The sequence below is a fragment of the Python bivittatus genome, unplaced genomic scaffold, assembly GCF_059951505.1.
Source record: "Python bivittatus isolate LINGU-HERP-01145 unplaced genomic scaffold, Pbiv_v1 ctg000320_np1212, whole genome shotgun sequence".
Classification (NCBI taxonomy): Eukaryota; Metazoa; Chordata; class Lepidosauria; order Squamata; family Pythonidae; genus Python; species Python bivittatus.
The window spans coordinates 11,956,985-11,983,118 of NW_028277052.1; the positions used below are offsets into that span (position 1 = coordinate 11,956,985).

At 39.7% G+C, this 26,134-nt stretch overlaps 1 protein-coding gene across 1 annotated transcript; it reads right to left on the reverse strand.

Annotated features, from left to right (window-relative positions):
* Positions 1-600: 600 nt before the first annotated feature.
* Positions 601-26,134, reverse strand: NRGN (neurogranin). The gene is made up of 3 exons (XM_088139104.1): positions 25,925-26,134; positions 13,303-13,517; positions 601-2,712 (listed from the first exon to the last, which is right to left on the reverse strand). Exons 1-2 carry the CDS (start codon positions 25,937-25,939, stop codon positions 13,311-13,313), a joined length of 222 nt encoding a protein of 73 aa, XP_087995230.1. The 5' UTR covers positions 25,940-26,134; the 3' UTR covers positions 601-2,712; positions 13,303-13,310.

Sequence of the window (26,134 nt, forward strand, 5' to 3'; positions counted from 1 at the left end):
TTGTGGATCATAGGTCCATGTCTTTCTGCATCTCACACTGTTTGGCTCTTAAGTTGCCTTGCAGTCCCTTATGCTGTTTGCTTGCATGGGAAAAAGGTATTTCCAATTCAAAGTGGCACTCTGGGGAATTAAACATTAATGTTGTCTTCAGAACCAGTTCCAGGAGATGAGAGGGAAACGGTTTTAAACTGTTGAATGGGAGATTAAAATCTTTGTTTTCCAAAGTTGCCACAGGTAGTCACCAAATCTCTATCTATTCCAAGATCTATTGAAGCAAGAATTGCCATGAATTTCATAAAAATGAAAACTCTGAAAGTTGGGCTTCACTGGATTCTGAAATCTGCTGTAATATCCCCATTCTTCTTCCCACCCTGGAATGGGATATCTACCCAGCTCCACCCTTTACATCTTGCCTGGAAGATTTTAATTAAAAATATATAGCTACTACTAAAGACCTCAGTACTCTTGCTTTACATGACATTCTTTATTAACATTCCATCTTAGTCGAAGAGATCACATGCAAAAAGAGAAAGAGAGAGAGAGAGAGACTAAAAAAAGACAATGGCAGCAGATTCTGCCAAATTGTTGGTGGGTGAGAGAGAAGAATTAAGGGCTGGGGAAAAGAGAAGAAAAGCAGGAGAGTATTCACAAGTGAAAGGAGAGGACAGGGCATGAGTCAAATGAAGCTGAATGAGAAAAAGCCATTTCCTACATGTGATAGGCCTTAGTTCTGTCTTGTAGTGACTCGACTGAATGGAGTTTGCTACTCTTTTCTGTGTTGCACACAGAATGCAAAGGAGAATGTAGGCATGAATGCTTCTACCTTACTCTTTCTCCAGTTCCACCACCACCACAGTCAGTAAATTATCCTATGGGGTAACATGGATGAACATGGACTCTAATAGGCACTGAAGAAAAAGTTGAGGTGGTATCTCTTTTCTCAGCTGCTAGCCAATCAGGGAGCCTGGGCTATTCTTTGGATTGCTAGATTAGAGCCCTCTCATCTATAAAGCCCAACTGTATCATTTGAAGTTGAAGTGCAATTATCAAAGCAAGATTAAAGAGGCTTTAAGTGATTGGGGAGACGAAACATACTATCAGCAACACTGGTAGGCAGAGTGTTTCAATACAAATAGCATTTCCCAAACTTAGGGTTGGAAGAAGTGGTTTGCACTGGGGAAAAAGATCTTAGCCATTGATTGTCCATTTGGGTCCATGCAAATTAGAAGCCTGAAAGCCAATTGCAGGGGTACAGATAGTAAAAGTGAAGGAGCTGAGAGGTCACCATCTCCACTGGCTCAAAGATTCTAGAAAGCAGTGACCATCCTACAGCTACTGTTGGTTTGAAAAAAGAATTCACGGCACTACGAAAACAACCAGAGACACCCAAAGGATTCATAATATCTCAGTTTCAAATCACTGATGAAAGGGAATACTTCTAGGAGGACTGGATGGATCAAAAGGAGGTCATCTGCACAACATCTCTAAAAGGAGGCCCAGAAGTGTTAAATACAAAGGAATAAACAACCATGCAACATGCAGGAGGGAGCTTGGTAGAACACCAGTCTGCACTAAACAAGGAATGGCATTCTTCCAGCTGAGGTGGACCACAATTTGCTTTATCTCTTTCTTTCATACAGCTGAAAGCAGCATGGAAATTTTGGAGAAACAGGCTTTATCTAAGGGGTTCTATGGTATTTGCAAAACTCGCCACCATCAAGGGTGAAGGCAGACATAACGTTTTAAATGGAGTGGAGAGGTAACGAATGCATATTTGTAATTAATTGTAAGCCACCCACAGTCACCCTCTGGGGGAGATGGGCGGCATATAAATTTAATAATAAATAAAATAAAAAATATTTGGAAATTATGCACACTTTTCTGTTCTGGAGTAACTTCAAGAGACAAGATGGCAAAACGTTACTGCTACTCCCAGTGCATCTAGAAGAAAAGGGAGGAAAAAGTCCACCTATTGGCTAGTGCCTATATAATCACCAATCTATTTTTTTTTCTCCTATTATTGGAGTACTTTGGTAAAAATAATTTATAATTTAATTTGATAAAATGAAGGTTGGAAATCTTGTTGGTAGTCTAGAATAGTGGCTTATAACAAGAGTGTTATGTCTGTCTCCAATCTCATTAGCCAAGGCAAGAATGCTTCTGAAGCACCTCATCATCTGTCTCAAATTCTATTGACCAGTCATGGAAATAAAGCTAAAAGCCTGAACCATATCTATTTCAAAAACTTTTCTCCACTGCCCATCTTGCTTAGAATTCAGGATTCTGCAATGAAGGCCTACTGGCTCATGGGGACTGGTACACGGGATGTAGCAAGTAACAGAAGAGCAGATATAAAAGATCAAGAGATACTAATGGGCAATGATTCAACCAAGAAATAAAGGTGTAGTTATTATATATTGCACCAATATAGTCTCTCTGTTTGGGGGTAGATACTTTGACTGACATGGGCAGGCACCAAGAGGAATCCTGGGATCTGTGTAGGAAGAAAAGGCAGGGAGAGCAGATACCAGTATTCTTAAGAGAAGGGGCAGTGGTGAAGGTTCTGAAAGCAAAATCAGTCCAAAAGAAAGTATCGTGTCTGTTCTGTGCTCGGACAATAGGATGGTTCTTCTGGAAGCAGAAGGTGCAATTCAGGGGACCAGCTGGGAACCTGTCTGGATGCTATGGTTCCTTCCATTTCTTCTCTAGTCCCTGTAGGGGAAAAAAAGACCACTTGAATCTGGCATTTGAGATAACAACAACAATTTGCATGGCAATCTGGCCAGTCAAGAATTACTTTGTCTTCTGGCCAACCATCGTTTCTGTCCAGGCTTGGACTCTCTGTACCCAATACTCTCCATGAGAAATGAATTTGGTGTTCATGTCGTTCGGAAAGGACAGTTAGTTTTGGAGAAAGGCAGGGAAAAGATGGAACATGCAGGAAGCATTCTCCAAAGAACTCAGTGTCTCCATTTGACTCAGGAAGGGTAGGGAAGGAGAGCTTTGAAGCTGGTCTGGGATGTAGCATTTGCAGAGGAAGTGTAGGCTTGAAGGATGTTTGGCTCTTATTACTGTTTGCCAGATGGTTGCTGTGAACTGCTCTGCTCTGCCTTGCTTTCAGGCCCTTGGAAGCTTAATACAATGTTTTTAGGGATAAAGGATGAATCTGATGGTCTTGGACAGGGTATGTACTGCTTGAGAGACTACCTGTAGATCAACCCTCCAGGATGTCTTACACCATGGGGTAAGGAGCCAGAGAAATTCCATTTTCTCTGAAGTTTGCTTAGAACACTCAGAAGAAACTAAGAAGGCCCTTGTTCTAGATTAGCACTGGGGTCCCATCAGAGCTAAGCAGATACCTCCAGGATATCACAACTGAATTGGAAAAACAGAAATTTCCTTTAGTGGTATCCAGTGGCAAACTACTGGGTGTCAAATGGCCTTAACCATCACCAATATGCTGGATACACACATCATGCTAAGCCATAGTTTAACTTTCCTATACTGGATAGAGCCCAGTTGGCAGGTGTTATACAAACTCTAAACCAGAAATTGTGGTTTACCAACTGCCATGGTTGGTTTCACCCAAAGTACTAATCCACAAACAAGCATGTTTTTAACCCCATTATAAGCCACTGATGAATTGGAAAAGATGTTTTATCATTTCAAAGACGTTGAGACGCAATTTTAAACATGATTATTTTGCTGCATTTACTATGTTATTGATGCTTTTTTTTTAAAAAAAAATCTTTTGGCATTTACACTTTAATTACTTTATTCGTTTTTGTAAATTGCCTTGGGAATATGAATAAAGGGTGAAATAAAGAACAAGGCAACGGAGGTTTGTGTTTGGAGGGGGAACAGGAAATGGCTGTTCCCATTCAACAAGGAAGCCCACCAGATTACCTCGCAGGCTATTGTGAGCATCAAATGGATTGTGGGGGGAAAAAAGCCACGTCTGTCTTCACTTAAAAAATGACAACTGAAAGGCATCATTCGTAAAGTTTTGTATTCTGAATTGTGTTTGGCTCCTTTTACATTCCCGGACATCAAGGTTGATAGGGAAGATGGAGACATATGTGTTTGTGCATATCCCAAGTGTTTTGATTGGCACAGCAAATAAAACTCAGGCATAGAACAGATTTTGTTGCACACTGTAGAAAAACAATTCTAGACAAGATGAACAGCCTTTGCATTAACTTAAACAAAGCTAAACCTGGAACAAAACACCACAGTGCAGTAGGATCAAAGTATTCAGCTGTACTGTACCCTGGCCTGTTTGATTAGGATAACCAAGGGCCTCTATAGCCAAAATGCATTTCTTCTACGTTGTCCTAACCCAGGGCCACCTCTGACTTCATAAACGTCTTCCATGGCCTTCCAAGAAGGGTTGTCATATCTGGGCTTGCAAAATTCCAGGTGATCACTCGGTAGCTGCAAGAATTAGAGTTTGAGGTACCTCCTTATTGTTCTTAATGATCAACCAGACCAGACAGAGCAACCGTATCTCTGACCGTGATTGTTGAAAACTGACAGCATGGTTTCTTGCCCTTTTTTCATCAGGAAACCCATGAAAACTATAGCATAAGCCATAAAATAGTACTCTCATGGAAAAAGAAAACAAAAACTAAGGAAACCTAAAATGTTCGCTCAATCGGAGCCCCACCGGCAGTCCCGGTTGCTGCCTCCCTTTCTCCAGAACAGCACATGCCTGGAGATTCAACTTGCCCCAGTGTTACTGGCGTTCAGGAAAGCAATCAAAATCTGAGAAGGAGATAAATTGAACGAGATTCCTCCTGGGTATATGTACTGATTATATTCATTTTTCTAGTTTATCAGGCTGGGGAATTCTGGGAGTTGAAGTCTGCACATCTTAAAGTTGCCAAGGTTGAGAAACCCTGGAAAAACAAATGGACAAATATCTATGTATTATAATTCTGCACATGGACTTGTACTGCATTAGAAGTTCAGGATTCTCTTGACACAAGGTTTTAAAATATTGGCTTTTATTTGTTTAGTTATGATGGGTCTCTGAAATTTGATGGAAATTTTAATTAATTGTTCACCCTGATGATTTTTACCATATTGGTTACTTTTGCTAATTATTGATCATTGATTTGATAATGTAATATTAACCTAATGTTATTTTGACAATTCTTGTTCAAGTTGACCCAGTATCTAAGTCCTCTTTTATTTCTTTTTGGCTCTCTTCTTTCTATCCTTCTTCATAGTTGTGCTATTAAATATTTGTTAAAATAAACATATATTAATAACTAAATAAATACATTATTGCAGAAATTATCTAAAGTTTAAAATCTCCCAGATGGGATAAAGTTAAAGAAACTGGGAAATGATGGAACTGGGTGGGTAATGTTTTGTTCTTGCTGTTTTTCTTCCTTTCTCCCAAATGCTTAAATGTTTTATTGTTCGCTATTCTTGCCTACTTTCACCACTAGGATTAGAAACTGTTGCTGACCCCAGGTCGAAATTGATCCGTACTTCTAGCTCATAAGATGCCAACTGTCTGCTTTATACAAAATGCTAAGCTGAAAATCACTCATACAGGGCAACATGTGAATCGAGTCAACAAGTAAGCAACTGGGACTGAATTCTTGCATTGCACTAAACCCTACTGTCCCTGTTTGGTGTTGGTTTAGTTCGTTATGTGAAAATATAGTCAAGTAAAATAAGTCCCTTGCTCCAAATTTAAAATGTAACAGACCACAAAAGGAAAAAAGGATGGGGAGAGAAGAGGAAAAAAAGAGAACATCTTGAAGATGCTTATATCACAGCAAATGTGCACAACACATATGCTCATTAAAATGCAGTTTCTTTAGAATAATGGCAGTGTAATCCTTTGCTGGGTTGTGCTGTGTTTGGAATTTCTTGCATTACCTATAATGTTGATTTACTCCTTTATGTACTTTATTTCTGCCAGCCTTTAAAAATAGACTGTGCTCATGAGAAGCATTTGAGCTGGTGTTGCTATGGAAGAATTCAAACTGCAATCCAGTCCCTTCATCTCACTTGGGGAGTTACTATTGGTTTCCATGCTAACTACCAGTGTGTAGGATTTGCCTTCCACATGAAAACTAGGACATAGAGAGTTGAGTCTCCAAACTAATGATATATTTGATAATCTGCAAAAAAAGGTCATTTGGCAAAGGCAAACTATATATATGAGCTCATACTGATCAGAAATCTGAATCAATCTTTACCTAAGGCTTGATTCAGATTTCCAATCGGTATGAGCTCATTGCACAGCAATCAGAACCAAGGAGAATATTCTTCTTCTTCTTCCTCTTCTTTTTTTGAAAGCAATCAAACAAAAGACATTTTTCTGAAGCTAAAAAGGAAAAGAAGAGCAGGATCTCCCTATCTTTAACAAGGGTGCAGAACAGCAAATTTGGGCCCATGAAGCTTGACCAAGATTGAGTTCCAGGGTGGGGTTGTGGGTTTAAAACCTGTCTTGGTTCCCCCACAATTCTCACAAGACTGTGATTTTCAAATCAGGCAAAAGTGTGCATGTTGTAAAAACTGTGTGTGTGTGCGAGTGTGTATTTGCAGTTTAACCATTGGACATATTACATAGCTACACAACTATCTGTAACGCAGAAACTTTCAGCTGATGCATACCTGGCGTGAGATGGTCATGCAGGTGTAGCCAATGGGTACCAGTTGTTTAGCTCAGACAATATTTCCTACATTAGGCTCACGACTCACAAGGATGCTGTGATTCAAGGCTTTTGTTTTTCCTCTTCCTGCTTGTTAGCCATGAATCCTGGCTGACTGTCCTTATTTGAAATGAGCCGGGGCACGCTAACCCTTAAAACTGGGCTGGATTTCCAAGGCCACATTTCTGAAAACTGGCAGCAAATCTTGTAATAACGGGAGCGAGTCATGGGATCCTCTTGTAGAAAGCAGATATATGTTTTGTCTGCAATCAACTTAAGGCATTGCTGTAAAATGTGACTACCAGCCACCCAAACTCAGACAGCCCCAAATGCCATTCCGTCATTTCTGGTGAGGCTTTACATCAGCTCTCCGTCCTCTGCAGCTCTTGGTCACTGGGGGAAAAATAAGGGGGGAAATTGTACCCACCCCACCCCACCCACCAATAAAAATATTGCCTGCCCCTGAGTTAGAAGAAGTGACCTTGTCAGTGGCTTCTCTCCCCTCCCACATATATCCACATTTTCACTGGTCAACAATCCATACCAGTCTTTATGGTGACAGCAGACGCTCTCAAGCTATCATTATTTGGAGGTTCCAGCATTTATACAGCAGCTTATTAGCAAATTTCTCTCTAGGATTTTTTTCAAAGATGAAAAACACAGGGGCGGTTGCTTTTTTCTTTCCTTCGAATAATATCTTAATTTGTCTGCAGGCCAAGGTTTTTTTTTTTCCCCTTCAAATGCTTCTCCTCCCCTGCAGGCTGGTACCTGTAATTTGGAGTGCATTGGTTTTACAAGAAGCTCAAAGTCTGCCTATGCAATTATATTCAGATATACATCAGAGGAATGAAAGTCGCCACAGAGAGTGTGTGAGCCACCGATATTTGCAAGGAATTTGCATAATTAGTAAAACAGAGGGGGCAAAATTCACATGACTTGGATGTATTTTTTCCCCTTAATTGCACAGCTCCAAGGTTTTTTTTTTCTTTTTAATTATTATTTTGCAAGGCATCTTTTAGCTTGCTTCTTTGGGGATAGCGTAGGTTTCAATCCATTCCGTTCCAATTATTTTTATTTTTCATACAGATTGAAAAAAACAAAATGGAAAAAAAAAAAGTACAGGGAAAAGTTGATAAGATTTTGGTGGGGGTGTGTGTGTGTTGTTTTTTTGTTTTTATTTTGGGGGGGGAGGCGTGCCTTCAAGTCAGCAGTTGACTCCTGGCAACTACCTGGACAAGTCCCTGCGGTTTCCTTGGCAAGATTTCGGAAGTGGTTTGCCCTTGCCTGCTTCCTAGGGCTGAAAAAGGGTGGCTGGCCCAAGGTCACCCAGCTGGCTTCATGCCTAAGGCAGGACTAGAACTCACGGTCTCCTGGTTTCTAGCCTGGTGCCTTCACCACTAGAGTTTTGAACTATTTCTGCACAGAAGGCGTCATTGGTATAACATATTACTCCTTTTCTGAGGTGCTGTCCTTTTCCAATGTGTGCCTTTTCAAATGATATTATTATAAAATTCAGAGAAATGCAAAACTCCCAAAATCATGGCCATCTGATTGCAGAATCAGTTCTGAAAGGCCAAAAATGCAAGCTGAACAGGTGTCTTCCCCATCTATACAAAAGGGTACAACTAGGTTTAGGCATTGTGCTAAACCAGGATTCTATGAAACCACGTTTAATGTCCCAAGTAGCTAAGATCACACTAACCCACAAAAAAACCCTCCATTATTGTGCATTGATGATTTGAGCATTTGTTGGAACATAAGATCTTTTGTCCCAGTGAAGCCCAGTTCAGCAATGCACTTTAATTGTCTTACCCTAACTGGAGGAGGCTGTTTAAAAAGGCATCTTGATTTGTCATTGCATAGCCAGCAAATTACATTTGCACATCAGTGCTTCAATGGAGTTTTCTCTAGGTAGTAGGATGGGAGGAAAGTGACGTTTTCCTGTAGTTCATAAGAACCAAAACAATTGCTTCTATGGAGCCTTTGGATAATCTTGAAGAGCAAGTATCTTGAAGCTTAGTTGCATCCCACAAAAACATGGATGAAAAGGCTCCAGAACTCACAGAATTTCATTCAACGTTTGTCTTTTTTGATAGAAGACTCAGAGGATGGCTCATGATTTCCCAACTCTTGCAAGAACTTAGAGAATTTGGTTGGCTTATTTCATTAGCCACATCACCTGCATCTGATTAATTGATCCTGCCCTGAAACCATTAATGAAGCTTATCATTGGATAGAAATTTGAAATGTAGCAATAGCTAAGCCAAAGGTGGACCACTGGAGTCTCCAGAGCTCCCCTCTGGGACCCCCAGCACCCCTCTAAAAGTTGTGACCTAATTATTATTTTGAATGTTACAGCAAGGAAGGTTACTACATGGAATGTAATCATATTTGCTTCTTCAATTCATTTTATTTTGAACTATATTTATACTTAGATCAAATAGGTTTTCCCTTAGCTCTGTCCACTTCTCAGAGTGTTATCTCCTAGCCCCACATGGCATTCAAAGTGTTCCTTGCCCTCACCATGACCTTAAAATTACTAGTCCCTCTTATTACTTGACTAATCAAAGGCATGATTTGCTCCAAGGAGAGAAACAGAGATCCAGTCTGCCTTACCATCAATCCATCATTGTCACAGCTTGTCACATATTGCTAATTTAAAGTCAGCTGACAAAGAACAGCTGAGTGCACATTGCATTGGCAGTACAACCACCTCAGTTGAGGGCAGGGGGGAAAATATCTAAAAATTTGCTGTGCCAGAAACCTTTCCAACAAGCCTGCAGAACATCTGTTTTTCCCTGAACCGAGTAGGAAGCACACCAAGGTTTATGTCATCTGACTGCACTTTGAGAAGCCTCCTTCACCCCACCCCCAAAGAAACCAAAACACAAAACATCTATTACCTGCACCTGGAATTTACACTAATAAAGAACATTTAGTCCATTTCCATATACTGTATGTACATAGAAGGGGTAAGGAACAATGCCGAAGACTGAACTCCATACTCATAACCGTGGCAGAGCCTCCACATTGACAGGGTTTACATACTGAGTGAAGCTATGGTTCATTTAACCACTCTGTATTGAATAAACCACAACTGGATGGATGTTTACAACCCATTAAACCACAAACTGTGGTTTACAAACTCCAATGGGTGGGTTAAACCAAAACTGGACAAATCATACTATGGCTTCTTAACATAATCTGTGAGTTCCAGCAGCGTTTCACTAGTACTGTTTACTTGTTTCTAAGTTCTTGGTGGAATGGTAAGGGCTGGTAACTTGATTTTTTTTTTTTCCTTTTTAAAAGAAGTTCCTAGAATGCTGCATCTGTAAGTGCATCATCATCATCATCATCATCATCATCATCATCATCATCATCATCATCAAAATGAATCATCCAAATCCTTTCCAAGCCATTTTAATGATCATAAAAATCATTAAGCATTGAAATCACTATACAAAGTCCCAAAGTTCCAAAGCAGAGCAAAAGTCCCAGATAAATAGAAATCTGGGCCTTGGACAATAAACTTATTTTCAACAACCTCAATATCGCAGTCTCAGAGGACACTCTATCAGAAACATGCTCTGGCTCACTTTTGTAGATCTATTCCAGCTTCAATCCCACAATCTCTTCCCTTCCGTCTTTCTACCTATACTTTGCTTCAACCTCAGCAGCAAAGAACCCTATCTTGTCTCCATGAGTAGGAACCAGGACTGTCCTTGGGGCTGTAAAAAAAGTCAAGATGGTATGTAAAAAAGATGCATGTAAAAAAGGGCAAGGCTTCAACCATACATTGTAGTTGCCATCTTGACTTCTCGACCTACCCCCCTCCCTGCAGACAGCCCTTTTAGGTGCAAAAAAGTATTGTGGAAACTTCCTAAAAATTGCAGAAGAGCAGAGGAAATGGTGTAAGCAGGTGAACCTGAAGCATGGGGCAGCCGTTGAGGAAGGATCTATTGGGTGTGGAGTCCATATATTTGTCTGTGTACAGCACATAGAAGCTACGGATAGGAGTGAGAAATAAGCTTTACTCTGGCTAAACATGTAGGGCAAATGCCTTCTAAGCTAGAGTTTTTTTTCAGCCTGTTGGCCTCCAGATGTCAGTTCCCATGAGAACCCTGCCCCAAATTATTAAGTGATGAGGCATATCCCAGGAAAATCTCACCAGTATGTCTTGTTCATCATCACTTCTTTGCTTTTGTTTATATAAGAATCACTAAGGACTTTTTTTTTTCCATGAGTTCAGTTCAAGCTGACCTGAGCTGTGTGTAATACACCACTCAGTATGTTTTACAGTCTCTCAATGTTCTTTAGTGTGTAGAGGCTCAATAGTGCTGCCTTTTGTTAGGATAATATACTGTGTGCAGGGGGAAAATGCAAATTTTTGTTATGGAAAAATTCCTAGAAGTTTCCAGTGCACAGAAGTAGATACCATGGCGAGGTAGCCAATTTTGGGAATGGCCTTTGCAGAATAGGTTTTCATGAACCCAACAACACTTTGATGAGCTGCGATACAAATCTCTGCCCAGTTTTGTGCATCACAGTGAACTAGAGTTTGCTGAATAGCTCCCTGGGCTTTTCACCACATAGTAAGCCAAAATGAAATAAATTATGTTATGGTTTCAATAGGTTCTCCAATGACTGGGAGAATATCCACTATCAAGATGAATATATTGCCTAGGATGTTATATTTATTCCAGACAATTCCAATTCGTTTAGGGAAAGAGTTTTTTGATGATTTAAATAAAATTGTATTGAAATATATCTGGCAGGGCAAAAAAGCAAGAATAAAGCTTAAATTACTACAAGATGCAAGAGTAAGAGGTGGGTTTGCCTTGCCTAACTGGGAATTATACTATCAGGCGACAAATCTGATGTGGGTAAAGGACTGGATAACTTTAAGAAATAATAGACTATTGACTTTAGAGGGACATGACCTGTTGTTGGGCTGGCATGCTTTCTTATGGTATAAGGGAACGAAAACACAGGGCTACTTTAGAAGGCACTATATTCGAGAGGCATTGTTTTTAAACTGGGAGAAGATAAGAAGACAATATTATTTAAAAGTTCCACGATGGATATCCACTATTGAAGCTTTTTCTTATCCAATAACATATAAAAAGGAACAAACAGTTAGATATACTGAGATATTGAATGAAAAGGGTGAACTTAAAACTATGCAAGCGTTAGAAGAACAAGGTATAAAAATGAACTGGTTTTCATATTTGCAAATACAATCTAGATTTGATAAAGATTTTAAAACAGAAGGTATCTATGATGAGCTGACTGTTTTAGATAAAATTTTGATGGGCACTGATGAAAAGGTGATTAAAAAACTTTATGGACATTTACTAGAATTTAAGATGGAGGAAGAACAGGTTAAAGATACAATGATTGCATGGGGGAAAAATTTTGGATATGGAATTGATTTAGAGAAGTGGCAAAAACTATGGTCTCAAAACTATAAAATGACAATGTCAACTGCATATAAAGAAAACTTGTATAAGATGTTTTACAGGTGGCATTTACCTCCAGCAAGGATTGCGAGAATGTATAAGAACAAGTCTGATAAATGTTGGAAGTGTCATCAGAAGCCCGGTACATATTACCATATGTGGTGGACATGTCCAGAAGCTAAAAGATATTGGATTAAAATCCACACATGGTTGGAAAAAATGACAAAACAACATATAGACTTTAAACCAGAGACATTTCTATTAGGAATTATACCTGAAACATATAGTAAAGAACTGAAATATTTGATTGTAAATGTTTTGACAGCGGCTAGAATTGTATTTGCTAAAAACTGGAAAAATGAAAAAGTACCTATGCAGGAGGAAGTTATTAAGAAAATTATGGAATGTGCAGAGATGAGTAAATTAACATTTGAAATTAGAGAGCAAGAAGATAAACAATTCTATATGATATGGGATCTGTTTTATCAATGGTTGGATGAAAAGATATAGTAATGTAATAGATCAGCAAATTATATAATAGAAACTTGACAAACTGATATAAATTACTATATATATATATATATATATATATATATATATAATCAATGGATAAAAATGATATAAATCTTATTATGAAAGCTGATGTTATAGACTAGTAACAAATGAATAATAATTGATAATTGATAAATATATAAATATATGTTAGATAGATGACATGAGATTCTATATAAATGATGAGTGAAGACTATGAAAGGATGGCACAAATGATTGGTAACTGGCTGACACACGGTTTAAAATGGAAGATGGTTTTTTTAAATGTTTTTTATGTTATTGTTTGTATGTGTTTGTTGTAAAAAATAAAAAAAAATAACTAACAAAAAAAAAAAAAAAGAATTGTGTTGCTCTGAAAATCAATCACCGAGCTTCCATATCTGAAATGCAGGCTTTCCATTACCCATCACTGGCCCTCTCTTATTATCATAAGATTAGTTCTAGTTCAAGGAGATTCACTGGATAACACTGGCCAGTCTATCATTGCCTCACAGGGTTATTTTTGTGGGGACATAAATAACAGGAGGACATAAACAGAAGATGCTTATGAAATGCCATCTCACAATTGCCTGAAACAAGCCAGTATGCTACTGGGAATTGATGAGGAGGATCCTTACCAAGCTGCTTAATCTCCATTGCGCAAGTCTCCAGTCCGGGTGCTGCTTGTACACTCGGGGTCCTTGCTTTTGCGCTCAATTTCACCCCCCTTAATCTTCTTCCTAGTCATGTGGCCACGGAAACTGGCCTGGATCTTGGCAGCAGCTGCATTGGCATCTGGATCATCCAATGGAATATCCAAGATGTCTTCATCCAGTTTGGTGCAAGCCCCTTCCTAAGATAAAGATGAGAACCAAAATCAGCACAAGTGAAAGTGTGCCCTGCCCTCTGCTCCAACGCACCACCATAGGTGTCCTTCTGGGGAATCCCATAAAGGAAGACCACTTGTCATGTTAGGAAGCATGGCCAGGGTAGATCAATGGGGGCTGGTTGAGGAATGGCTATTATTTGGTAGGACTATCTCATGGGGTTACAGAGGGGACTTCTTACAGAAATTCTTTTGGGCAGGGGGTGCAGCAAAATGTTGGGAAGCCAAGGGCTGTATATTGGCCTTGAGATGGCTGATTTGCAGCTACAATCCAGGAAGTAGGCAGGGCTAGGGCCCAGAAGTGACTGGGGCCAAGACAAAGACTAAATCTGAAAGGATTTAAATGCAATTATAGTTAAACAAAAATGCAACATCTTTAAACAGTAATCACCTTATCTATCCCATGAAACATTACAATTTAGTGACCTATTTTTGGAGGAGGGATCCTATTTTTTTGAGGAGGAATCCATGGCTTTCCGGGGGAAGTGTGTGGTTGTGGGACTTCAGGTTGTGTGTGGCAGAATTTACAATGACACATTAAGATTCCAGGATCTTCCCCGATAAGCATTCATTTTCTATTGAAATATCTCCAGCAGAGGACAGCCTGCTAACCTGCAAGTTGGTCTGTTCTACTTGCAGTTAGGAAGCTCTTAATCCTTCCAAGGCTTCTCCTAATTCTTGCACTATGTGACCACTACCAATTTGGTTGAATGCTGAACAGAGTTTGTGAAGTGGTTGAGAGGGGATACTGCATCTCTTGTAAGGTTTAAGCAAATGCTGTATGCTTTCCTGAGAATGGAAAACACTTTTTGGTTAGTGCTCTCCAAATCTGGTTTTTTACATACAGGGACATGGAAGGTGCACATGGTTCCTTAGTGATTTTGCTTATTAATGTACATGGAGAATATAAATAGCCCTGACCTTGGCTGGTGGGTCCACTGCAGGAGGATGGCCCCTGGCAGATGCCCAGTGATGCCACGCTGCATATCACCCAAATCAACATTTCTTCATATACAAAGATTGTCAACAACTTGGCAGCTAGAGCCAACTTTGGCTCATGATACATAGAGTTGAAATTGAGTGGGGGCTATAGGTTAGACAAGAAAATTGGAAAAATCCACTGGAAGAGGGCAGAGGTAAACCACTCCTGTATTGTGGCCAAGAAAACTATATGGATGTATCAATGAAAGCATCAGGAGTCGAGCTCAACATTGCCTTCTCATAGCATTATATTCAAATGGTGCCAAGAAGCGTTCCTACAAGAATGTGCTAGTGTGTCAGGTCCAAGTGCCCAATGGATAGGTTTCTATATGTCTTTGACACCTTCAAATTGGACTCTGTTGTTCTACCTTTCTTGCTGCTCAGTTTAGCTGGGGAGAGGTGTCGTTTCCCCAAGTGTTGATAAGTGTGTCATTTAAACACATGTTCTGAGCTCAAATAGTGCAGTTACATAATAACTGAATCTAGTCTTATGGGGAATGAGTTCTTTAGATGGTAGTGTGTATAATTTTACTTATTTTTTCTATGTCATAGGACAGCTTTTTGGTGTTTGAGAGGGCTCCAACTCATTCTGTTGAACGGGTTCCTAAATGCCTGCCCCAGTCCTTCCTGATGGCAACAACAAAGCCACCTTTTAACTGTCATCTTCCCTCAATCATCCATTCTCGGTTACTAACCACCAGTTTGCACAATAAAGGAATCATCAACCTAAATGCAAAATATTTTGGAAGTAATGTGTATGCCAACTATATAATAAACTTGCACATTTATCATATTCATTGAGAATGTATTGTAATATAATCAAGCTATGAAGACTTGTTCCAAAGGTGTCTCTCCTACTGCAGATTTTCAAGTGATGTTGGTGGACTTTATAACTACAGTAATTCCACCCTGTATCAGAATTAGATTATCTTATAACTTATATTTAGTCATATCATTTTACTGTGCTTTTTTTTTTTTTTAATTTGGTTGCTACATACGGAGTTGGGAAACAAATCTCAGATGGGATAGTAGGTTGATAAAAGGGTGCCTCAGTGGCTGTAGCCAAAACTGTGAGTACGTAACCTGTGATTCATCAGTCATACACAGATTCTGCTGAGATTCCACTCTTACAAGAAATAAATCACTGCTCTAAGACTGAGGAGGGAAAATGCTGGAACCCCCCTCCCCTTTTTTTTTCTTGTCCATGACAGCATTGCCTATTTAACTGGTATCATTGTTAAGATTCTGGTTTGTAATTACAAAGTCTGTAATTAGGCTAGGCAGCTTCTAGATCTTTCATTTATCCACTGAGAACAGGAGACAACATGACACTTCTTCTCTGTTACATGAGCTTGCAAATGGTCTAACATTAACCCTCTGGTTTTGATTTCAGTTAGGACATTTATTTTACTTATCTTTTCCTCCTAACAGATCAAAGCAAGCTAAGCCTTGGAGGTGGAATAAGGGAGATGCTCCAAGTCAGCTGATGAACATCCAGATTTGAACATAGCCTCAGCTGGGTTTGATCTAGTTTTGACAGCACTCAGTAGTTTGGTACCCATCCAATCCAAGGTACCCAGATGGTTTTAGGGGACAAAGACAGTGGCTAGAGATGTTCTCAAAGCTTTTTGTGGCTGTAAACAAACACAGTTGAATCATAAACTCCTCCAGAGTCTTTCATTCCTAGGCCAAGATCAGAAGCTGTTGTGCTGCCAAATTGCACTCAGCCAAACAGTAGCTCTGGGGTGGGGGTGGGGGTGGGGAGTCCATCGAATTATACTCAACAAGGATATATTATAGACCCCATTTTCTTTACCTTGAATCCTTTCTTTGTTCTGAAATGTCATGAGAAATTGCAGTCATTTCCTAGTCCCTAGCCCCTTTAAAAATCAATTTTCTCATTTCAGTCCAAAACTTTGCTGCTGATTATCTATTGTGCCAGTATTTACCTTGGGTAGCAAGAGTAGTTTTTAACAGAAGAAATGTTCCTCTGAAGTCCATAGTTAGGACTAAAGACTGGCTTTTATGATCAGCTTTAATCTTCATTATGCTTTGCAAGGATGGCATTTTCCCATATTTATTGTCTCCCACTGTACTTGAACATTAGAATTTAATGCATGCTTACTCACAAGCAAATCCAGTCAAGTTCAATGAAATTCACTCTCTGCAACAGGGGTAAGCAACTTTCAGCTTGCTGGCCATTGCTGGCCTCCCCAGAGCAATTTTTGCAGCTCCAAAAGTCATCCAGGATCATGTCTCCAAAAATTGGTAATAAGGTTGTAATTTAAGGAATGTAATTAAATGTAGGTATGAGGGGAATACTCCTAATTCTAGCCTTTAAAAAGTATTCCCCAAACATCCTAAATGATGTGGCTATTCCAAAATTATGGTGTCCCTTGCTTTTGTGGTGGTCAGGCATTATTCAGGAGATACTTCTGCAAAAGTCAAATCAAAATGGCCATGGAGAGCTGAGGTCAGCAACTGGAAAAGTAGGATCATGCCCACAGTAGCCAGGTTCATCCTGCACATGATGGTGTCATCAACCAGCTTATTGAGAAAAGCCTGTAGATCGTGTCCACAGCCAAAATTGTGTTGGGAGAAAAGGAAAAATGATACTTTAAAACTAGATCAGGTAAATATTAACTTAAGTTGTCTCTGCTATGGACTGGAGATGAGATGAAGGCAGCACCATGAAGTAGTGTCTTTTAGAAATGGCTAGTAGAACATCTTTGCTCTGCAGTTAGAGAAAATGGAAGATGAACCCTCACTTTCTTTGATTTTTATATTTGATTCTTCATCAAAGTTTTTTTTTTTTTTACTTGGCAGACCCCTTCTGAATTTCTGAAGAAACTTCCCCTTGGAACATAGCACAAGGTTAGCAGAACTGCCCTGGGATAAACCATATTTAACTCACCCTTCACCACTGCAGCTCAGAAAAGTCTTTGTGAGTTTACTAGATTGCTGCAAATGACCTACAGGGCTTAGACGCTTCTTACTGGCCAGATGAGAAATGTGCCTGCCTTCTTAAAAATGTATTTTATCATTTTATTATACATGAACTGAGCTCTTGAAAGCTTGCACCCCTCCCCTGCAAGCTATTTTGAGATGTGTTGTGTTTAGACATTGAAAAATGCCACATTGGTTGCACCGCATTGCATTTTCCATGTGTGCGTTCAGCACATTAACATTGCACAGCTGGGAATGGTTATATAAGTCCATCTTCGGGTGGGTAACTCCTTGCTATTTGCAGTTCCCTGTTTTTAACCTCCTGTGTGGGCAAACCTTTGAGCTTTTTAAGCTTGAGAGGAGCTTACACAATTTAATGGATAACCTCACTCTCTTTTGGTAGGGAAGGAAGAAGGCAGAAATAGAATAAAGTTACTACCTTTTCTTTGGGATCTTGTGCAGGCAGTCAAAGCTTTTCTGAAGTTGCTGGGGCAAAAGTTAGTTGGAGCTGAAGGTTCTACTTGCTTATCAGCAGCTAATCCAGGATGGGCAGTAAGATATACAGTACAGTAATTTCTTCATACAACACGTAATTAATTTAAAGAGTTTATGATTTTTAAAATGTATTTAATGGAAGATCCAGGATAGATGAATTGGTCAAATTTCACATTCAGTTCCTCACATCCAGTCTTAAATTCATTCATTTCTGCCTCAGTTTGCAAATGTTTTACAAAAAAAGTCATGAAGACATGTACATTTTCTGCAATATTCTTGTTTATCTGGATCATCTTTTTTCCCAACAAACCATAGTTTTGCCCCTTTATGATCAAGAGCAATGCCACAATTCCTCGGGATGATCTCTGAAGCCCTTTGGACAGTTTGGATTTAAAAAAAAAAAATCCTATCATTTTCATGTTCGCTGCCCAGAGTTGTTCTGAGTAGACTGCCTACAGGTATGATGAATAAATAAACCAATAAATATTCCCCATTATATTGGAAGAAAGTGAGCCTATTTGGTTGTGGAAGAGGTTGCAGAACAAAATAAGCAGAAGGAATGAGACAGGAACCAAAGTTTCAACGTTCAGCAAATAAGGGTTAAGTTAACCCTGATTGTTGCAGCTGTCCATCTGGTCACTAATTTATATCAATGTTTTATGTCCTTCCTGTCAATTGAATCTTATTTTTGTCTTAATTTCATTAGCTGCCAGAGTCATGTTAACAATACAAATAGTCACTATAATTGGACTCTAACTTTTAGTGTTGAAACCATAATCCCTCCTTATAGTATGTATTACTATTCCATATACATTAAATCACTACATTTTTCTCTAGATATAACAATAATATTAATTACAACTTTTCCACTGCTTTTAGTATTATAATGGTTCTATATGTTTTAGATTGTTCAGAATAATAGAATAGTAAAATTACCAATCATTTAGTTGCCTTATATAAACTGTGTAATTCCTTACTATATTTATTTTTACGCCCCATATTCTTAAACGTTAACTTACAATTTTGCATGTATTGTTATATGATTTTATAGCTTGTTTTACTCTAATCAGTTCTGACTGTTTTGTTTTGCTGGTCAGTGACTGAAATGAAATGACTGATTACTTAATTCTGATTGAAAAGGTGCCAGTTGCAGCTTAAGAGTCTCTAAGGAGTCAGATGCATGTAAGGAGATAGTAAGATTCTAAGAAGTTGGTAACCTAAGAATCTTATATGTTTCTGTAATGAACATTCACCGAGGAGACCACAGGTGGCAAGTAATGACTGAGGTGTCATGATGACATCTGGAGAAGGATAGGATTGTGATTTCTGATCACCTAGGAATCTGGATTTTAACTGAAATTGTTTACTTCTGTTTTGTTTTCTGATGTATTGCATGGTGCCCTGAGTCTACGTTTGGTGGCCATATAAATTCTTTAGATAAATAAATTATGCAAATTAAGTGGTGCCATTTGCACAATGATATTCAAGTGCATGGGTTATCCTCCTGGCCTCTCCTGGAGGTCTGTACCATCAGCCTTCCTGACAACTGTATCTCCCAACTGCTGAGCTTTGATTGACCCACTAGACAAGTGTGAAAGCTGTTACAAATGGGGGGAAATTTACATATTGTACAAGCTGCAATTGTATAAATTGCAGTCGACAGATTACACAATATTGGCTCAGTTCATATGGTGTTCTGACTTATCCTGTGGAATTGGAGTAGGCTTTAGTGCAGACTTCAGTAGAGGCTTGGCTCCCACAATATGCTAAATCAAAACCCAGTATACCCATATCATGGCTCAGCAATCAGAATTTGTCAACAATATTTTATGGTTTAATTATCTCTTTTTAGTAACCTTGGTTTAGCCCTATATTAGTGTAATGTGTGAACAGGTGGCATATCACACTAACAGGTCACAGATAAAGGGTGGATCCCAAGTCAGAAGAGGTACTTAGCAAAGGGTCACGGGGGGAGGGCATGCGCTGGTGTATGTGATATGGAATGAGGTGGGAAGTCCTTAAAATTTCCTACAATGCCCTGCTGTGACAATCTGTCAGAGCATTACGGGGGATGAATATAGTGACTTTCAGACCAAATATCAACTCTGGGCTTTGCCAGCTGTTTAAAGGGACCAGATGTTCATTTGATCGCTATTCAAAGTTAGTGAAATGTAAGGACAGAATGTCTGTGATGAGTCTAAAGAACCATCAGAACATCAACAGGAGTACTAGAGAATGCTGTTATGGTTTAGCAGGCATCTCTCCTGTGCAAAAGGTCAGCCTTCTCTACGCATTTGCTATTCAAAACTTCCAAACAAAAGTCAACTTTTCTTTGGTAATCTGCTTTTTATCCAGGATCATCTGATTGTTTCCTTCAGGTCTCTTGACTCCACAGTAACCATGTAAACTAACAACCAACTGGTCTTCTCTTTTCTTCCTGGAAAAAACTCTTTTGTCCTTAATGAAGTTGCAGCAATGAGAAATTCTACACTTTCCTCCCTAGCAAGCCAAAAATGGATTTGCCTGAAAAATTGTCTTCCTTCCACTAGTTAACTACATTTGTGGGGCCAAATATTTAAAAGGAAGATTCTCAATTCATACTCCTTTCTCTATCCCCAGTAGAACTTTTGGGCTTGTGTGAATTTATCACTGTTGGCTTTGGTTAATTGTTAATGTTTCCAGCCTGAAATTTGTTTTGACATTCTGTACTGCCTTGTGAACTTCTCAATAGGCATGACATTTTGCATACACTTGTATGTGTTTCTCCCATCGTATCCTGTTTTGTACATCCTTTTTTCTTATTTGCCTTTCTTTCCTTCTTTTTTTTTGCAAATAGATTTTCCTAATATAATTCATTTTGCTATGCTACTTTTCCCTAGTGTGCACATATGATCCATAACTTTTCCTAATTTTTGTATATTAACATGAGTGTTTTTAATATATGTTTGCCAAAAAAAAATTGTGCAACTGTCCATTAGATTAAAAAAAGATAGAGAGAAAAAACAAATGCCAAAGATGAAAAGGGAAATGTTAAAGAAGACATAGAGGAGAATATGGGCTTAGAAAAGAGACCCAGATTATTCAGCTGAGTGTTATACCTCACTAACCTTCAGAAATGGGACTTCGGCTTTGAAAACTGATGCCACAATGTCTCTATTCATCCTTTAGGTGCCACATAACCCTTCCTTGCTTTTAAGGAGGTTGGTGAGTACCAACACCAGTGACCCACTTTTCTGCCTCTGTATTGAATAATTAAGGAATAGATACTCAAGATGTGCTCGGCAAATGTGTCAGTCTGATGATAACATACTGGCTTCATCCCTCAATGGAGTTAAGGGAAGGCTGTCTCCAGCTTCCCATTGCCTTGTCCTTGGCTTAGGTTCCTGACCTGTTTGTAGGCACTTTTGCACCATTCTTACTTTGTGGCAAGGCTGCTAGCCAGCCCCAAGTTTCAACCATTATTAGCTAAAGACTGTGTTTTACTCAGTGCCATGGCAAACCTTCACATGGGTGATTTCTGCTAAAAACCCAGCAGAAGATATTACCAGTTGACAATCCTTCTTTATGGTGGCACCTTTGCAATGCTGGCTTCAAATTTTGGGGAGTCCTTGGGCAAGGTGTGAAGTGGCTCCTTCTCTTTCTGTCATGTTTCTGGCCTATGAGTTGTCACTGGAAGAGGAAGAAGGAGGGTAGAACAAGATCCTGACCCTGACAGACTTTGCCCCTGGAGATACTGAGCAGTCCATGGGAATGTTGCCACTGCTGTGGAGAATGCTGGAGAGCAGAGGCAAAGAAGCACTAGATTGTGTATGAAGCCACTTTAGGCAGGATGATCTGCTTAGGAGTAGACTGTTCCTGAGCAATCCATCTCCTGTAATCAGGGTTTACTGATGTCACTTGTATCTCAGTGGAGATTGAGAACCTCCAGCATTTAAGATTCTACTTGGGTTCAGTGTGAAACAGCAACTTTTGTGGCAACCCAACCTGTCACTTCAAGCCACATCAGCCTGCCTGGAATTCTTGATCTTTTCCCCAATGCTTTCTGTTTTGTTCATTGAACCAGAAATGTTGACATCTTGAACTCCAAGTGAATTGGGATTACAGTTTTGCTTTCTCACTTCAGCTGTGATTGACAACTACCTTGGGCAGAAAGACTTTTATTTATTTATTTTATTTTATTTATTTATTTATTTATTTATCAAACTTGTACAGCCGCCCATCACACAGAAAAGCGACTCTGGGCGGCTTACAACAATGTGAACTTCCCACCTTTCAGCACTGTTTGTATGCTTGCAAAGGGCAGGTGAACAGAAAAACTCCTCCAATAGTTCCAACTTCACCCACTGTTGTTTGCGGGTAATGCATTGCTTGGATGACATGCATTGTGCATTTCCAGAAGGGAAAATAGCTCTTTCAGTTCCTTCCAATGGGAACAGTCTCAAACACACATCTCCTTTTCTTTGGAAGAACTAATGCTGAGCTCTGAGAAGCAGGACACCAACTTCAGTTGGTTTGAGGGCCACATTGGGCTTTATATGGCATGTCTTGGGCTGGGAAACAGCCTATTTGTGGTTTTGTTTCTAGGAGTTTTGAGGATGAAATCGGTGTTTAAGCATCTGTAAGGATTAAAGAAACCATGTTGCTCTTTAAATGTCCCTCAACCTCTCCCTCCCATGCAAAGAAGAGGCCAAAAGGTTTGGCCCCACACAGTCTGGAGGGGTTCTGGGGCTCCAAAAGAAATGCTGATGGCCAGGTCACCTTTTTAGTTCTCTTCAAATAACTGGCTGCAGAAGAAAGGTGGGTGTCATGAAGATGGAAAAAGGGCACGTCCAGATTAAAAAGGAGGTTTTCTTAACCCTGTTCACTAAGTTCATTTCTCTCTCACTTTATCAGGTCTTCAACTCACCAAGTTTATTTTTAACTTACTGAAAACTGGCAGCAGCTGAGGAAAGGGGCTGTGGGACCTGCCCTCACATCTTTGCTGTCCTAGGAAATAGGTTCTGCACTTCTGCTCTTGATAGGCAGATTTATGCTGGGAAATAGGTCAGGTAGCTCAGCAGCCTGACATCCCTAACCCACCTTCATCCTTGAATGCCACTGCAACTTTACAAAGGCCTAAATATACATCAAGACTGTTCTGCACTCTGCAAACAAGCGGGCTGGTTTAACCTGCTGAATACTATGAAGAAGGCTCTGCCATCCCCCAACTGAAATACTCCCAAACTTTTAGGAGCTGAAACAGATGTATGCTTTCATCTGGATTAGAAAGGAGTATCTGTAACCAGGTAACTTCATGGATATAGAAGAATTTCTGGGTTGAGCCATTAGCAGGAATTAATGCCTATGATTTCAGTTGATGAGAACAGATTCATGGCATTACATTACAAATGCTAGCTGGTACTAAATAGAATGGGTGGATTTTGCAAAATATTTCTCTTTTCTTTTTTAAACATGTGACATTCCCATACTTTCAACAGCTGGATAGCTTGTAGGTGAGATTTCTTCTAACATGCCAAAGCACAGGACACCTGTTAGAAACAATGGCTTAATTGGTATTTGACTCCTGGGTCTTCAAGAACATATTCAAGTAGTTTTCTTGGGAACAGTATCAAAATGGTTTGCTTTTGCCTTCTTTCAGTGTCATTTTTTTCAACTTTCTAGTTTAGCTTATTGCCCTGGGATTTCCTGGTTGTCTACCATCTACATTTCACTCAATGCCAGTCCTACAGGGCTTTTTGAGATGAGCCAGCTGGGCACGTATGTCTATTAGGGAGATAGGAAATAACCAGTTATATTTCAGGAGTCTGTGGTATAGAATAAAGGCAGATTTGGATGATGTGCAATGAAGGATCTGCCAAAGCCCATATTGTGGAGGTCAATTTCCGTTATCTAAAACTTCCTTCCTGTGCTGTGACTGCTTCATACAACTTGTCCTGGCCAAGCATGGCAGGAATGAGAGAAACTCAGCCATGGAATGATATCCTCTACTAAAATGGAGCTCTTCTGGCCATTGGGCAGATTGAGCTCAAAAGGAGTAGGAGGAGAGCCGTGTTAGTCTATGGTGGCAAAAAATCAGGAATCTGGTAGTTCCTTTTCTGACTAACCATTTTTATTCAAAGGCGTCACCTTTTGTGAGCTGCAGTTCTAAAAGAGAGCTGAAAACATTTTAGGGATCCAGTGTTTCTTCCTATCAGTGCCTGTTCCCCCACTATCTCTAAGGAACAAACAATCTTTGCATGCTGTCCTGTTGCTCCTGATCAAAAGGGAGTGGTACACTGATGCCCAGTTAGCCTTCCTGCATGAACTTTTATCTGTTTATGGTCCCAGACTAATGTGGAAAGGACAGAATTAGTGCCATAAAATCATTGGAGGACTACAAGGGAAGAACCATCATTGAGTGGCTGGTAATATTCTGCAACTATTCTGTAAGTGAAGTAGGGTGATTGGACCATTTTGAAAGCCACCTTAGGAAAGGTTGTGGCACAAGAGAAGCAGAAGCAGTTGCAAGATAAAGTAGGTAGGGTGTGCCTAGGGCTTCTTAAACAAGTGGCAGACTAAGATTCAGTTTCTTGATACTCACAGTGCTAGGATCTTTGGTCTTGAATGATGTCATAGCCATTTATTGTAAGCTGCTTTAGAAGCCAAGAGACCCGTTTGTCCTGCTCATTAAAGATAGCCTAGGAAACTGTAATATTGAAGCCTCTTTATTCTACAATACGTGAACCACTATTTAAAACTTATTTCAGCAGCTGCAGGATGTTTTACATAGTGCCCAAGTGCTTGCATGCACAAATCTATATGTACATGATTGCTGAAAGGGGCCTGTCCAACAAAGCAGAGATTTGAATGAATGCTGAATTGGATCTGGCCTAGCAGTTTGGATGTATGAAACTTGAACCCAGCATTCTTCAAAGCAAAGATGATCTGAATAAGTGGGAAACGGGTCCGGGTGGAATCTCCAGAATAGTTTGCATCCCTTAACCTTCTAACTCACCAAAAGTATGAGTTTGTCTCTTCCCCAGCTGGAAGTAATGGGAAGTGTAGTCCAAAACATCTGGAAAGTCCAATTCCCAGCATCTGACCTCAAGCTGCTTTTGCCCTTCCAAAGTGCAAACTCGCTCATCCAAAAGTTCCGCTCATCCAAAATTAAGCATTTTAGTTTCTTTCCTGTTCCTTAAGATAATAAAAAGAATCTTAATCCTGACCTCTAATTAACAGGGGCTGTATGTGCTTCCATCTCAGCCCCCTTGCAAAAGGACTTTGCTGCTTCCCCTCCTCTTTCTCTCTCTTTTTCTCTCTCCAGCTCAGGAACAGCAACGACTCCCACACATAAACTAAGAGTTCTGCTGACCCTGTTGTTATTTCATGTTTAGCGCTCCAGCAATTAGAAATGCTTGTGCGAGGCAGAGACACTGACTCTAAAGATGTCATGGGGGGGGGGGAGTGCAACTGCCTAAAGCAAAACAGTCGACCTATAGTAATTTTAAGCAACTACAAATGCAATAGAGCTGGTTGAATTTAACAATTCTATCTCTCTCTCTGTCTGTCTGTCTGTCTGTCTATCTATCTTCACTTTCCATAGATATACATATTTCATTCATTCTCCAAAATGTCAGCAAACTCAAGTAAATGCAATAAAATACCACCTATATCCTCCCTCCCCAATTTCCCATGTCCAGTAAGGGACATCTTAGACCCTCAGCAAAGGTTGGAACATCTGCCCTCTATAGCATGATTAAGAAAAGAGATTCAGCCCTCAACTCCCCTTATGGTTTTCTGGAAATCCAAGGCTGTTTCAATCAATCTTCTGCCAATAACAGCAGCAGCGCTGGAAAATCCTAGCTGCTGTACCTGGACTTCAGTGTTTTGCCCCCAGTCAACTTTATCACGTTCCTGTGCAAAATTTTGTGGTACAATTTTTTTTAAAAGTATGATATATAATTGGTACATACATTACAGCAATCCATCCTGGGAGATTGATATATGCTGGGAAGACCGAGATCCGCTTTCTGCTCCACTTCAAAAAAGCTTGCTTTTTCTCTCCTCTGTTGTCTTCGGATACACTCTTTGGCAGGTGCTGAAGTTGACTAGAGCTTACTGCCTGTGGCACCCAGAACAGCTTTCCAAGCCTAACCAAGCAGCTCTGGTTCTTGTGCTTTTTA